Source organism: Miniopterus natalensis, chromosome 16 (genome assembly GCF_054644295.1).
Source record: "Miniopterus natalensis isolate mMinNat1 chromosome 16, mMinNat1.hap1, whole genome shotgun sequence".
Lineage (NCBI taxonomy): Eukaryota > Metazoa > Chordata > Mammalia > Chiroptera > Miniopteridae > Miniopterus > Miniopterus natalensis.
The window spans coordinates 33,496,573-33,513,492 of NC_142096.1; the positions used below are offsets into that span (position 1 = coordinate 33,496,573).

General features: G+C 41.8%; 1 protein-coding gene across 2 annotated transcripts in view; it reads right to left on the minus strand.

The window, feature by feature from the left end:
* The window catches only part of TMEM65 (transmembrane protein 65), a 38,929-nt gene extending 25,133 nt beyond the window's left edge, over positions 1-13,796 (minus strand). Inside the window, exons 1-2 of one of the 2 annotated variants that reach the window (XM_087825476.1) lie at positions 13,311-13,796; positions 771-851 (exon numbers count right to left, since the gene is read on the minus strand). In XM_087825476.1, coding sequence (XP_087681602.1) covers positions 771-851; positions 13,311-13,617 — 388 coding nt within the window. In that variant the 5' untranslated portion in view covers positions 13,618-13,796. The remainder of the gene's footprint in view (positions 1-770; positions 852-13,310) is intronic. The other variant, XM_016216053.2, reaches the window with a different exon arrangement.
* Between the last annotated feature and the right edge of the window lie 3,124 nt (positions 13,797-16,920).

Genomic DNA, 16,920 nt, shown 5'->3' on the forward strand with positions numbered 1-16,920 from the left:
TGGTCCATAAAATATTTCTGATTCCTTTTCATATACTGTGTTATACTTCTTAGGCAATGTATCTGTATTAAATAGTAATACAAAATAAAATACGAATAGAGATATTTATTTTTATGCCTGCCTTCCTCCCCAATCTCTCTCTCTCTCTCTCTCTCTCTCACACACACACACACACACACACTCAATACAATTCCCCCAATACTACCACCACTACAACATGCAACATAAATTAGATATCAAGCTGTATGGAGACTAAATCTAAAATAAATTTCATGAATGGCCTTAAAATGAAATTATATAAGGCTTCCAAATTATTCAAGAACATATGTTTAAAACATATTTTTCTGAAGCTCAGTTACTTAAATCCAGTTTCTCTTTACAATATTCTGAAAGCTTCCCTATGTGGTCCTTTTTCCTATGCATTCATCTTTGTTGCTTCGTATGTGTGCCTTGCTGGGGTTATTGCAACAATTTTTAAAATACACTATTTAAATATAACTAAATATAAGTGATTTGGTCGTTTGTTAAGGTCATAAATTTAATCCTTCAGTTAATTAAACATGCAATTATTATTCCATCATATCCACAAAATCTAGGATTAGACAATAAAAAATATTCTATAGACGGTCTAAAACAATGATGCAAAAAAATTATAACTAAAGCATGCTATTTCAAACCAGCAAGAAGTCAAAAAGTTCTGTTAAATAGATGCTTTGCTATTTGCAATAAACATCTAACGATCAATCAATACTGTTAAGATTGTACTATACCAAAACTATCAGGGGTCTCTGCTGATGATACCTTCTTCGCTGACTTCACAATGGCAATCTCAGGTTTGGGATATCTGCATGCTAAAAATATTTTAAAATCAAAGTGTATTCAAGCAATAAAGTAAAATATGTATAAATAAAAAGGATATATGAAACTTTGAAGTGAAGCATGCTTTAATATAGGCAGCCCTCACCTAGAGCAGTAGTGTGGGACAATTAGAATGACAATGCAAGCTGAAACTGCAAATAACCAATGAAGAAAATGACAATTGTTCTGTGATCTTTAAAAATTTTTTCCAAACACTGAAATCTCTCATACAAGAAAAAAAAGTCTGGAACTATGTATGGTGATGAATGTTAACTAGAATTATTGTGGTGATCATTTTGCAACATAAACAAATATCAAATCATAACCTTATACATCTGAAACTAATAGTGTGTTGCTAATTATATTGCAATAAAAAAATTTAAAAAACTCTTTTACTGACAGTTATAAAGGAAAATTTGGAAATAGCAAAACTAATGTTTATTTAGTATACCATAATTTAAAATATTAGAAACACTGATAATTAAAGTATTTGATTATTTCTTTGTAAAAAAAATTATCACAGGTAGCTTCAACAGTGCTATTACTCATATAATACAGTATGGAGCAAGCATCTTTTCTATGCCTTGGTGAGTTGTCATACTCCTTTCTCAGTCTGAATTAGCTTACACATTTTATCTTTTGTATTTTCAATGTCATAAAATATCTCTGAGAGTTCCTTTAATGTGAAGTTTGCACCAGAGTCACTTCCTCTGGAACATTTTCATCCTTTTAATCACAACCTCCTCATTTATGAACATGATAAAGTTCACCTTCTCCAGGATCCTCTGGCTGTGTATCTGGAGTCTCTCAAATGGCAGCAGTTCAACGGCACTGTCAACATTCCCACATCTTGGAGGACTGCCTCGGCCGAGCAATGCTGCCTCACCCAAAGCTCTGCACCCTGCCCAGGGCAGTCCACACCCAATAGCTCACTCTCACAGAGGGAGAGACACAGACCTCTCACCCAACTCAGGACAACACTGAAGGTTCATCCTATCTCTAGAACCTTCCGCAGGGTCAGCTGAGGCTTCCTCTGACACTGTATTCCCCAATAAATTTCTTGCATGCTTATCTTTGTCTCAGAGACTGCTTCCCAAGGAACTTAACCTGTGACAGGGATGGCAGGGCTTCGTGTCCGCAACATAGTCTCAAATGACTGGGGGAGGGGGAAAAGCTTATTGTTCCATACTTAAAACTTTTCTATAAATTTGAGATTTTTTCAAAATTTAAAAAGTAATATAAAGTTAAGTGGGGAAAGCACAATTACACTAAAAAGTTATCATTGTATAGCTATAAAATCAGTATTAACAACTCACATTTTTTCTAATGTCTAAGAAGGCCCTTTGAGCAAAAGAAAAAAACAAAACAAAACAAAACTAGGATGTTTTTTAAACCATGAGACCTTTCTCACACACAAACAAAATTCAGTCAGCTCACCAAATGTGCCACATCTTACATTATCATTCTCACATCTGTTTGCCTGTTCCCTTTCACAATTCAAGCATGCCTAAGTTTTATCTATGTGACCTCGCCTCTCTCCCACCTTAAAACAAAAAACAAAACCACCTTTATAACCTTGCTACTCAGAATATGGTCCCTGGACCTGCAGCACTGAAATCACTGGAAACTTGTTAGAAATGCAGAATCTCAGGTCCCACCTCAAACCTACTGAAACAGAATCTGTATTTCAACAAGATTCCCAGATAATTTTATATGTACTTTAAACTCTGTGAAGCAAGGTTCTAGTTTCTACTGTGGGATGTAGAGAGCTACAAAGAGCATTGTCACCACCCTCACAGTGAAACAAAGTCAAAGTAAACTCAAATTCATGACTTATTTTGAACCGAACCCAAAAGAGAACTGAAGTCATAGAGCAAACAACTTGGCCTAAATTAAGAGAGGCAGGCACCTGCAAGGACAGAGGGGACATTAGCACTTGCTTACTTGAGATCAATGCAACCAGACACCTTAAGAAGGGTACAGCTAGAATAGTAAGGGAACAGGTGAAGGCAGAGTGCAGGCTGGCAGGACAGTGGGAAGGCAATGGCATAAGTCAGGGGAGTCCATACTTTTTTAGAAACTCTTTGACCAGCTATCCCACCAGACACAAAAAGTGATTAGGGAAGGAATCTTAAGAAAGTGTCCAATTTGGCGCCGACCTTCAGGAGTAGAAAAGCAGTTGTGCAGAAGGGATATGAACTTCTACCTTAGATCCTTTTTTCAACCTCTCCTATGAGTCAAAAGCTTTAATCTGTGAGAAGGGCAAAAATACCATCAGGTAGAGTGACCAATCATCCAGTTTGCCAGGGACTATCCCAGTTTTAGCACTGAAAGTCCTGTAGCCCAGGAATAAACGTTACCCCTAGCTCTTGGGTATTTTAATTTGAAAAATGGAGTTTCAAATTATCTTCTTGATTTCTATAAGCTTCTTACTAAAGAAAATGAAAAGATCTTACCTGCTAAATGGCCTGCATATTTTCTACAAAATGCTGCTAAAAAGGGGTGTGACTTGCTTACCTGTGATATTTTATTTTTCTCTGATGAACTAGAACTCTACACAGGACTGTCTGTAAAAAAAAAATGAGTATACTAGTAACAGATAGTTAAAATAAGTTCAGACTTCTGACCGATGAGCAGAGATAATCTCAGTAATACTCAAGCTACTATCGTAGTACTATCCAAAGTTCCCTTTAAAGAGTTGAATCTCTCTTTATTGATATCCCCTCCTTAGCTGACTAAAATCTGGCTTCTTCCCATAGTTCTTATAAAATTACTTCTGACAAAGATATCAGCCCCTGTTGTGTTAAATCCTATGTGCCTTCTCCTTACTTGGCCTATGTAAAGCATCAGATCATTCCCACTATCTTCTTCACTTAGCTTCTGGAATACACTGTTCTTGCTCCTTTTCCTGTCTTTGTGGATACTTCTCAGTCTCCTTCTAGTTCTGATTCTTCCTCTTCCCTTCCAATAAACACTGGTGTTTTTAGTTCTCTCTTGGATCCTCTCCATCTATATACAATTACTGACACCCATACTTACTTTAGATTTGTGTTATAAATACACACACACACACACACACACCCCTAATTACCTGATAGCTCCATTCACATTCACAAAGCTATCTTAAACTTGACATGTCCAGACTTAGCACTTTTAATTTCCATCCCCCCAAATCCATTTTTCCCGAGACTTCTCCCTCACAGTTAATAGAACCATCTTTTACTCAATCACTAGTCAGAACCCTAAGTCTTCCCTTTCTATTTCCTTTCCCTTAATTATCTGCCCCTTTCTAACTCACCAGTTAACTCTCAAATAAATGTCTTGAATCCACCTCCTTTTCTTCATCTCCGTGGCCACTTAGCCTAAGCTACCATCATCCCTAGCCTAGAACACTGTAACAGCTTCCTAAGTGGTCTTTCAGCTTATGCATTTGCACTCTTACAATAAGTCCATTAGCAGCCATAGTGCTCTTTAAATCCCATTATTTCACTCTAGTGCTTAAACCTTCAAATGGCTTTCCTAAGGTTTACCTAGAAAGGCCCTGACTAATCTGGCTTCTGTCTACCTGCCCATCTCATCTCATTTCACGCTCCACTTTGTTCATTAAATTCCATCCATATTTGCTTTCTGTCAGTTCCTACACTTTGCCAAGTCCCTTCCTACCTCAGTGTCTTGGTATTTGCTTTTCCTTCTCAGAATGCTCTTCCTCCAGCTGTCTGAATGACTGGTTTCTCAATCCTTTATTTTCAGCTTAAATATTACCTCACAAAGGCCTTCCCAGATCACCTTATCTATATAAGCGTCATTCTGTTTATTCTAATAGCACTGATAATCTATAATTATTTATTTACTATATTACTCATATCTTTCCTCTCTCAAAAAGTGTAAGCTTCATGAGAGTATTATGTCAAGTTAATTAATTCTCTGATGTACCCCTAACAGTGTCTATTACATGGCAGGGAGAGTAACGAATATTTGTTAAGCAAACAAATTTTCAAAGTTTGGAAAGTATTCCCATAAATAGTATGTTAGATTTTTTTAAATAAAACTCATTCAAAAATCTAAAGAAAAATTAGAGTAAAGGTTAGAAATTTATGACAGTTAGGAGTCCTAAATACTAGTTTTCTGACTTTTCCAAATTCCTCAAACAATTTATAGACCAAGATATGTGACTTTCATTGAGCATTTGAGGTGTAACCATTTTCCCCAGCATGTGTTAAAAAACCCATGTATAAATATCCAGAAAGGTGTAATAATTAGAACAGGGGTTTTAGAGTCAAACAAATCTAAGTTAAAAACTCCACTGTGCCACACAGGTTGCAGGATCTTGGGCAAATTCCTCTTAGCCTCAGTTTCTTAATATATAGAATAGAGATCATTCCTTCTCTCTCCATGAGAAGTAAACAAAATAATTACATGAAAACTCAGTTCAGTTAGTTTGACACATAGCAAATACTTAATAATTGCTAAGTAATTGTGGTGAAGATAGTGTCAGCAGAAACAAGAGTGGAAGCTGCAGAATGTCTTCTATAAAAAATAAGAACCATTTTACAATAGAAATTTAGAAGCTGCTTTTTAAAATACCAAACTGTTTTAAAGTACAAAGGTTTTTATAATACAATGGGCTAAATAATCTACCCTAAAGCTCAGAAAGAAAAAAGAAAATCTATGTAAGAAAACCATTCTAATATAAATTTCCCTGAAACTTTAAGATCCAAAAATAGTAATATCTCAGTTAATCAGGTGCTTAAAACAATGATCCTCTGGACAGCCACAATCCGGATATTAGCAAAAAGTACTCACAAGATCTTCAACGTGAGATCTGAGAGTCAAAGATCAATAGTAAAGTGATCGATGCAATTGGCTGGCTGGAAAAACAAAGGACAATAGTGCTTTATGACCCTGAAACGTGTATCAGGATTAAACCCTATTGAGAAGCGTAGGGGGATCAAAAACAAAAGGAGAATGAAAAAAGAAAAAGAAAAAACACTATGAAAGAGTGACAAAGAGCAGACATTAGAAATAATAACGGAGATGCCAAGAAGCAGACCTCCTTACACAGCAGAAAAGAGTTTACCACAACCACAAGGGATGAATGAGAATAGTGTAGAATAGTCTGAGGGCACCGAGGAGAAGGGGGAGGGGTACTGTAAGTCCAGCACATTTCACTACCATTATATGACAGAGTCCAAAAAGCCTGCCAACTGAAATAGCAGTGTTCTAGAGGCACGTGGTGTGATGACTAGTATGTCTACAAATAGAAGTAGCCCAAAGAAAACTGTGTTAAAATACAGTATATAAGGACTCTGACATCAAGTAGAAGCTAAACTGTGCTCATGATACTTTTATTAAGACAGAGAAAAATGCAGTACTATGTTCAAATATGCTTCCAACAGAAGCTATCAAAGTAAATGTTTAAGAGCTTAAGAGAAATGACATCTTGTTACCTGCAAAGTCCCCTGTCTAGAAGATCTCTTATTTACCAGAGGATCTGAGGTAACTAAGTTATTATATTTTAACATTTATCTTCTTGTTTTTAATGTGGTTGTTTTCATTAACTTAAAGCAGACATAAACCTATGAGTCAAGCACAAGGGGAGAGTCCTATAAATCTATATACTAATTGATTCAGCTGACTTGAGAAAAATGCTAATAAAATTTTCACTCAGGGATTTAGGCTCTATTTGTTCCAGTTAGCTTTACACTGACATGCCAAAGAAAACAGACAAAAGTGTGGTTATGCAAACTCATCACTATTTTTAGAAAAACTGAAACTATTAATGGTTCAATATCAGATCATCCCCAACATTCAAAGGCATCCATTTTCTTTAGTTGCAAGTAACCTTCTGGATGACCCTATAAGTTGCAGACTTCATATTATTTCAATTTTCCTATCCACAAATTTGTTTATAAAAACTTGTCAGGATTGCTATAAAAAGTTAGCAGTAAGTGACTATTGAGGTGAACAACACCAAATTAATCACTAGTGAATTAAACACTATAGCAGTGTTCAACTTATCTGAAGCCATATTCTTAAGTTTCTAATATTTAGAATTTAGTCAAGAATTTAAAAATTAAGAGACACTGAAATCAAGGAAATCGGTTATCGCAAAGCTCATTTATTTGACAGAGAGGTGAGGAGTTTGATAGGGAGGTAAGGGGTTACTCTTCTGTTCTTATCCAGAGACAAATTTAAAATAAAGCAATGAGCTAGAAAGCAAAAAGCATACACTTATAACAGCGAGCATCAATGTATGATAGGAGAGGAGGATTGTTAAGGCAGAGGACTGAAGAAGGAGGGGCCTATAGCATTTCACATAAAGCAATGGCTCTCGACCAGGGCAATTTTACTACCTTCCACGTCCTCTCCATGGAACATCTGGCAATGTTTGGAAACATTTTTGGTTGACAGAACTAGGTGTGAGGTGGGTAGGAGGTGCCTCTGTCATCTAGCAAGTAGAGGACAGAGACACTGCTAAATACCCTCTGTGAAAGACAGCCCCCACAACAAAGAATTATTTGGCCCCAAATGTCAATAGTGCCAATGTTGAGAATTTGATATGGAGGAAGGCGTCCCATGTAGCACCGTATATAAAAGAAATCACTGTACTAGCACTCAGCATAAGAACTAATGTTTAAATTTCTTAAAATAAACAGAAACCTAATATGTTAATGGTATGCATTAATAGAAAAAAAATGTAAAACAAGACTTCCAACAGAAACGATTCATTTTTTAAATGTACTGATAGAAAGGAATAAATTACAACTATTAAGTATCATCATCTACATGGAATACCTCTTCCTAATTTCCCTTCCCTTGAATCCAGACTGGTCTTAGTGACTTGCTCAACCAATAGCATGCAGCAGAAATAATCTGGGACTTCCAAACCTAGGTCATAACAAGTCAGGTGGAAGGTTGAATAACGGCCCCCAAATATGTCCACACCCTAATCCTCAAACCTTTGAATATGTTACCTTATATAGCAAAGGAAATTTTGCGGGTATGATTAAATTAGGATTTTGAGAGAGTGAGATTATCCAGGCCCTAAATATTATCACAGGGGTCACCATAAGGGGGAGGCAAGAAAAGGTCAATGAAGGAGATGATATAACAAAAGCAGAGATTAGAGTGATATGGCCAGGAACCAAGGAACGACAAAAGGTGGAAGAGACAAGGAAGAGATTCTCCTACAGAGCCTCTAGGACAGAACTTAATGATGCTTTTATTAGCCACTTAAGTCTCATTTTGGACTTCAAACCTCCAGAATGCTAAGAAAATAAACTTGTATTGTTTTAAACCACTAAATTTGTGGTAATTTGTTGTAGCAGCAATATGAAACTAATACAAAGTTTTAAACCTTTTATCTAGCCCTCTGGAACATTTCACTAGGAGTCTTGGTCTATCACCTAGCTACTACAACATCCTGAGATTGTTATGCTAGTGAGGTCACATACACCTACTCTGGTCAACCATTCCAGTTGAGCCCAGCCTTCCAGCCATCTCCATCAAAGTGCCAGACATGAGTGAAATCATCTTCCACCCTATAATCAGCCCATCTTCCAGCTGAAGTTTATAGAGTAACCTCTATAAATACTACATGAAACAAGAATTATCCAGCTGAGACCCGATTATATTCCCGATCCACAAAATCAAAAGATATAATAGAATGGTGGTTGTTTTAAATCACATTAACTCCGGACATCAAGTTATATGTAAGTGATGCTTAAAAACTGTTAAATAGCATATATCCATTTTATAATGGGAAAAAAATCTTATTTGTGTTATCTGTTCTCTACTGGCAGTAATCTCTAGTAATAGTAGCCACTCCGATATGCCCAGTAACTTCAAAGTATTTGGAAGTAAATTTGTTGGAATATACTAATATATTAGGTTCTTTCCATATTGGTAAAACAATTGATTACGGCAAAGCTTCATGTGACTTATCTAGGCCCAAGATACTGAAGCTCTCAGCTTATTAGATATCTCACTCCTCCTGACTCAATTCACACTTCATGTCCTCAGCCTGGCTCTTCTCTTGCTGGGTCTAATTGGGGCTACATTTTCCTTATTCTTATTGTTTCAACCAAGGCACTGAAATATCTTAACTCACATATCTTATTTTGGAGAATGAAATGTTTTCCTTGCCCTCTTTCTTATTTTCTTTGAGCAAAAGCCAAAATTATTTCCAATTCATCCCAGAGGTTAATAGCTTAACAAAGTTGCTACTTTCTCACATAATCCTGAACAAAATGGCTGAGAAAAATGGAGATACTCTCCTTAAGAGTCCAAGATCCTTAGTGGATCAAAACTCCATGAAAAATCTAGGCATCCACTTCAATATCAGCTTTTTACCTTCCAGCCTTTCACTTAACAAAGGTCTCTTATGCCATATGGCAAGTTCTCAAAACAAAGCTCTTCATCTACCTTAAATAATCACAAAAGATGAGGAACTACAAGATTATAGTTTAGAATTATATGATGTGTCTATGTGGATGTAGATAAATGGTATCAAGCAAACCTAAAAGTATACAACTACTACTTATACAGTGAAAAAGAAAAGAAATGCAAGGTGATTAAGATCTAACATTGATAGAAAAACTGCTATGTTCATCTCAATACATCTCTTATTTGTTATATGTAAAAAGAATCTCATTTTTAAAATATCTTAAGTACACATTTAACAAAAATATTCCCTAAGAAGCTCCTTTTTTTCAACTCAAATATTTTACTGTGCCTCCCTGAAAGCCAATTCTTCTCTACATAAACATAAAATTCTCCAGTAAACATTAATTACAACACCTTAAATAAGTGTGGAAGGCAGCCTCTAAGATGCCTCTCAATGATTTCCACCTCCTGGTTTTACACCCTGTACAGTAGCCTCCTACAATGTACCCAGGGCAAAAGAGATGGACCGTCTCTTTTAAGACTGGGTAATAAAAGATTGTGGCTTCCAGCTTAGACTATGTCATCACTTGTCCTGGAGGAAGCCAACTGCCACATCTTGAGAACACTTAGGAAGCCCTGGGGAGAGGCCCTCATGGCAAGAAATTGAGACTTCCAGCCAACAGCCTTGTGAGTGAGCCTTCATAGGAATGGATCTTCCAGGCCTGGTCAAGAGGTCAAAAGATGCAGCCCCAGCTGAAAGCCTGATTACAACCTCATGAGAGACCCTGCATCGGAAACATCTCACTAACCTGTTCCAGGATTCCTGATCCTCAGAAACTCTAAGACAATGCATGTTTGTTTTAAGCCATTATATTTTGGGGTAATTTGTAATATAGCAACATATAATACAATGAACAATGCCATTGCCCATCCTTCAAAACCAAGTTGCTATACATTCAGCCCTCAGTATCTGCTGGTTCTGCAGCTGAGATTCAACCAACCAGAGAGAAGAAATATTCGGGGTGGGGGGAGTTACATGTTGCCAACATGTACAATGTCGTTAGGCCTAGGATGGATGCCTCTGTACTGAACAATCATATTTTTTCTTGTCATTTTTCCCTAAACAATACATTATAACAACTATTTACAGAGCTTTTACACTGTATTAATTATTATAAGTAATCTAGAAAGGATTTAAAGTATACTGGGATGATGTGTGCAGGTCATATGCAAACAGTATGCCATTTATATAAGGGACTTGAGTGTCCACAGATTTTGGTATCCATGGGGTCCTGGAACCAGTTTTTAAAAATAATTATAACTAGAAATTATAATTGCAAAAAGTGGGAGACAAATGTGTTTGAAAATCTTGGCTAAAATTAAAAGGCAACTGTAATAATGTCAGCTTGCCAGCCCTAATTGTAAAAATGATGAACTAACAATGTACTATCAGGAGGATACGAACTGTTTCTGGAAAAATACCAGGTTGAGCAGGTAAGTTGAGAACACATCATCAACGTTTTTAAAATTGGGGAGGAAATCAGTTTGTAATTTAAAAATCGCAATATCCTAAGAGGCTACCATAAGACATCCCACAAAGTAGGCATTATCTATTTGATTCTAATGCTTTATCTTGTCACAGACTATATCACATACCTACTGATAAACACATAAGAAACACAAGGGCAGAAGTACTAAATTTGACCAGTAGATTCCACTCACATATCAAAGCATGGATGTAATGTTTCCACACCAAATCGAAAACACTTCATTAGATCATACAAGCAACCTTCCCAAGAACACATAAGATCTCCTACATTAAGAAAAAGCCCTTTTAACAAAATTTATTTCATTAGAAAATGCACTAAGTACATACATATTTATACATGAATCGGGTGCTTAAAAACATTCAAAAAGCAACAATAAAGTAAAAACATAAGAATTTTTCATTTGTCTGGGAAAAGAAATGTTCATCTCAGCAACGGAATGAGCTGTATTCATTTGCAACATAATAATGAATACGATAATTTGTTAGTGATGATTCCCGCTATCTCCATAGTAACTATAATGTATTGACATTGAAAACAATAAGGAACACTAAGGCTGTCCTAAAAATGAAACCAGTAGCATCACGTAAGTGTCATTTGAGTCAAAGGGCAGTAATTTAGTCATCAACATTGGTGAAAACAGTTGATTTAAACTTTGAAGTTCTTTAGGTTATAAATAGGAGATAAGCAAGCATTCTCTCTCATATAACTTACATAGTTATTAAGTATAATTGATGCTAACTGATCTCCATTGACTGAGGTTTATAGATCCTTTCCAGCATATTTAAAACCATATTAAATTTTAAAATATTATCTTCATCAGAAAATGTACTATCTCTATTGCAATGTGCAATAGGTACAAAGTGAAATTTACCCAGGACGTGCTTTTTCAGGAATTGTTATAAAATTATATTAACAGGGCCCTCCAATCTTGTACCAATGGTAATGCAGAATGTCCAAGAAATTACTTAGAAAAGGTCAAATGTGTGGAGAAATTCAGCATGTGAGTGTCTATGTTGTTTTTCAAGGAGTTCATTTTCAGAACTGAATATTTTAAAACCACATACTGAGTACACACATAGGTTACAAAATATGCTAGCATTCGATTATGACTTAATATAACATGATTACACATTTTAAAAATACATGCAATGTGACATTTTTCCTGTAAAAGCACTGTGGGTAGACATGTCTTGACCCATTCAATACTGTAAGCTGGTCCACAACTCCCTGAACTGAGAGGAAAAAAAGCAGTTAAAGGCACAGAGCTTGTAAAAGTTTCTGGAGTAGTATAGATAAGTCATGCTTATATGAGGTAGATAAATCTTTCCTCCATTCTGTGCAGAGTCCAAAGAAACACCTTCAAGCACCTGTGGCAAATCAAATGCCATCTTCCAAATCAATATGCTGCAAACTTCAGGAATATACAGAATGGTTATGTACCTACCAACTTTTGGGGGAGGTGGGAGATAAGCTTTTAATTTTCAAACACATGAGCATATAATATAAAATAGTAGCAATGTATTTTGTCTGCATTACTGTATTTAAATGGCAAAAATATTTTAAGACTGAGTGATTTTATCTTTTACTCCTTTCATTTGTTTGATTTAATGAATTTTTTGCTTTTTCAGCTGCACTCAAATTCTGACCTACCAGCATTTTGCACTGGTTGTAAAAATATCCTATTTTAACATGTTGGCTTAAAAATAGCTTTGCTTTCACCATTCCAGATTACTTTTGAGCAGAAGTCTGCTTTTTTCTTATAGAGCCACAGATTCTCAGAAAAATACCTTCTTGTTTACTTCATTCTTTCAATCTCTGGGGAAACAACAAAAACTGTGGAGTTTAACTAGCGAAACAGCGAACTTATTATGGGCCTGCAAGTATGTAGCTGCAGTTGCTGGTGTGATACACTCTTTCCTCTTCCCAGGGAAATGTTTCCTTCCGAGGCTCAAATGAATACAACCAGATGCGTGTGCGAACAAGAAGCGAGAGCATCTCCGCCTTATGAAGCAACATCCCTCCTTACGGTCGCCCCACACATCTTCGTTTCATAACCATTCAAGAAAGTTTCTTCCTGCCTCTCGGGTTTGTAGTGCTTTCGGAGGAAGCAGGCGGCCACCTGCACGGCTGCAAGTTCACACGAAAGCATCGAGGACTTAGGGATAGAGGGCTGGGGAGGGGAGGCACACAGCAAATCAAAACAAAATCAAAACAGGATCTATCGGTTGGCAATTTGGGCTGAAGCTCGGGCTTCTGAGGCCGGGGAGGAACCAGCCAGCCAAGTGTTGGCCCTGGCTGCCCGGCTCGATCGGCGCCGGTCCCACCAGCCCCGGGGACACTCAGGAGGCGGAAAGTTCCCCCCCTCGGACGTCCCAGGCGCGGGGCCAGGCGGGCGAGGGGGGCCTGCCGTAGGGGCGACGGCGGGGGTGCCAGGCCCAGGGCGGCAGGGCTCCCCGGGGCAGGCGGGGCAGAGGAGGGAGCCAGGCCCCTGGGCCCACCCCCACGCGCCCCCCTTACCTTGGGCGATGGCAATGGACTCGAAGCGGTGCAGCTCCTTGAGCAGGCAGCTCCTCTCGGTGGAGTGCAGGCTGTAGATGAAGTCACGCGCGCCCTGCGCCGTGTTCAGCGCCTCCATGGGCTCCTTGGGATGGGTGCCCAGTCCCCGGGGGCCGCCGAGGGAGCCTCCGGGGAACGCGAGCTCCAGCAGCCCCCGCCCGCAGCAACACCAGGACGGCAGGCGGGGCGCGGCGGCGGCGGCGGCGGCCGGGCCGGGCCTCAGGCTGCGCGCGGTCCGGCTCCTCAGCAGCGGCAGCAGCCGGGACATGGCGGGCTGGGGCGCAGAGACCCCCGCGGCAGTCCGGGAGGGCGATTTCTGACGAGGTCGAGGCTAGAAGGAGCTGGGCTCGGCCGACCCCGCCCCGATGTCCTCCAGATGGGCAGCCGCGGCGCCGGGCACCATGCACTCCCCGGGCCCGCACGGCTCTCGCCTCCTCTTCCGTCCCGGTCCCTTCCAAAAGGCCCGCGGCGGCTCCGGTCCCTCTGAGGAGACAAACTTTGTCTGGGGCTGTCGGGCCGGGAGAGGGCGGGCGGGCGCGCGGGCGCCTCCCGGTTGAGGAGGAGCGGCGCGGGCGGGCGGGCGGGCGCGGCGAGGGCTGTGTCTGTCAGTCGGCCTTTCCAGAGGGATGAGTCAGCCGCGCGCCGCCCTCCTCGGCGCCGCCCTTCTCGCCCGCCGGCTTTCCCAGCCCTCGCTCCCACCTCGACCGCCTCGCGCGCCCTCAAAGCCGCCGCGCTCCCAGCCCGCAACAGCCGCCGCCACCTCTAGCGGTGGTTTAAGGGGTGACAGGGAGGAGCGAAGGAAAGGGGCGGGGCGGGCGGGGCGGGGCCGCGCAGGCGCAGTGCTCCGGCCGCGGGCGGCGCTCCCGGTGCGGAGCGTGCAGGGCGTGCTCCCCCCCGCGGGCGTGGGCCCGGAGGCTCGGAGGGCCGCCCCCGCTCGCTGGCCACCGGCACCTGGCAGTGCAGCGGGGAGACGGCGGGGAAGAGCTTTGCACCCCTCGCCCCGCCGGGCAGTGCGCCTGCCACGCGGCCCCCCTTACTCCATGCCTACGTCTGAGGCGCCTCGGGAGCGAGGCCGCAGCGGGCCGCGCGCTCCCTGGGCCGCCGCCGGCGGATACCAGCCGGGGGCTCCGGACGGCCGCGCGACGGCTCCGAGCCTCGCGGGGTCCCAGCACCCCTCGGGCTTTCGGAGGTGCGCGCTCAAGCCGTGCGCCCTTGGCAAAGCCAGCCCCGCCGTGGCGTCGGGCAGACCCTCGGTGCCTGGGGCGCCCGCCCCGGGAGCTCCCCGAGGCGGCGAGGCCGGCGCTGCCGCTCCCCACGGAGGGCTCGAGACGGAGACCCCGACGCTGCTCCGGTGCCGGCAGCTTGCAGATCGGTGATGCTGGAGGCAAGAGGGTCACAGACCTTTTCCCGGTGTTTGCTAAGGTTGGTTTTCTCTACGCCGACACAGAAACAGTGCCGCGATTCTCCGCTCCCTCCAGATGTCCGGGTCCCGGGCACCGTTCAAGACCCGGCTCAGAGTGCCCTGCTTCAGGCTTTCCTTTCTCTGCGTCTGAACCTGCCCTAATGACACTTAGGCTTCGCGTCTTAGAGAACAGATCCCCTTAGAGACTAAATCTGCTCACGTGTAATCAGGATCTAAATCCTATCCTCCTGCCTGCTGCGCGGCCGCAGCAGCCCCAGCCCTAGTTTGCAGCAGGCATGCTGTGAACATGCAAGTGCGAGGCGGCCACTAAACCCCCTTGCCCGCGGTGGTTCTCAGAGCATGGCCCCTGGACCGCAGAGCTGGTTAGACCCGCACAGTCATGCGCTCCACCCACACCTCCTGTATCGGAAACTGGGAGTTGGGCTCAAGTCGTCTATGTTTTAACAGTTCCTTCAGGTAATACGGATGCACATAAATTTGAGAATCTTTGCTCTAACTTAAAGAAACACGGAAGGCAATTTTTTTTTTTTTTTTAAGTCTGAAGGTCTCTGGTGTAGTAATACAATTAAGAATGCGCTCTGTGGAAACAAAGTTCTTTGAGTGTACAGGCTGTCTTGTCTTTTAAACCCTGGACACCCCCAGTGTGTGTTGCAATCCTCTGCAAAATTATTTCAGTCTCAAGTTCTCGGTATTAACCACCACCCTCTCCCCCATATCTCTTTCCCGTAAGAAATTCTGACTTACTGGGCTTGGGGTGGGGTCCTGGGAACTGGGGTTTGGAGAAGCTCCCCACCAAGAACCCATCCCCAACAGTCTCTAGGACATCAGCTTTGTGTGTAGGCTCCAGAAACAGATTGCTGAGAGTTTGATAACTGGATCTACCATTACCTACCTAGGTTGTTAGCGGTAGATTATTACAGTAGTGGTCCCAATGCATCATGCCTGATGGTATCCACTTCCTTGTGTAGACCTGTCCCACGTCGACTGTGGGCTTGGTCGTGTGACTTGCCAGTTAGTGGGGTATCACAAACCTGATCTGGTAAGTGCTTACTGGTTGGGGCTTGCTGTAATATGTTTGCTGTATGATTTATGAATATTCCATTCTGCTATGGAAAATTGGACAGGCTGAAATGTGCACATAATTTGCTTACAAGACATGCTACACATAAAATAAATAGATATGTGTAGAACATAGACGTAAGGATGGAAAAAATGAAAGTGCTACTTTAGATAGAAAGAGGTAGACCAAGTGCACTTTAAATAATAATAAGGCATGGATCATACTACTTCGGACAACAGTGTCATCCCTAAATTGGCTACCTACTAGTAACAGCCATGATAGTCCCATTATGGCCTCATGTAGTCTCTGCACAAGATAAACTCCTAGCTACTCAGCCAGCTAATGGCCAGACACAGTGATGACCAGACATGCTTGTCCCTGCACCTCTCAGACAGAAGAGGTGCATGTTGGTTTCAGGCTCCTTTAATCTGCTAACCCCCCTCACTCACTCTTCCCTCTGGTCCTTAGCACCACACACCTGCAGAGAAGACTGGCGTGGCAGAGAGGGTTAGGACATATGAACATGGCATAAAACAAAATTTAGGTACTATGTTCCTTCCACTCTGCTTATACCCTATCCTAAGCATATTTATCTACACTGTCTCTTTTCTGTTGCTTCTCACTCTGTTCTAAATTGGGTGATAAACTAGGTTACTGTGCTACTCTTTGAGTGAGTGTGTTATGCCAGACTTAGTGGCTTAGATAGCTAGTTTATTTTGCTCTTGATTTTGTGGCTCAGAAATTTGGGAAGGGCTTGCTTGGCCAGTTTATTGTTGGAGTATCTTATCAGATGTCAACTGTAGCTGCTGTCATTGGAAGGCTCATCTGGGCTGGACATCCAAGGTGGCACACTCGTGTGGCTGACAGTTGACACTGGCTGTTGGCTGTCTGGAAGCTCAGCTGGGGCTGTGAACCAGAGAGCCTTCCTACAATCTCTCCAGCATGGCAGACTTCTCACATGGCATCTGTCTTCCCTCAGAGTGAGTGTCCGAAAAGAACCAGACTCATGGCCTTTTCTGACTTATCCTAAGAAGTCATGCTGCATCACTTGCACTGTATTCTACTAGCTACCAGCGAGCCACCAGCTC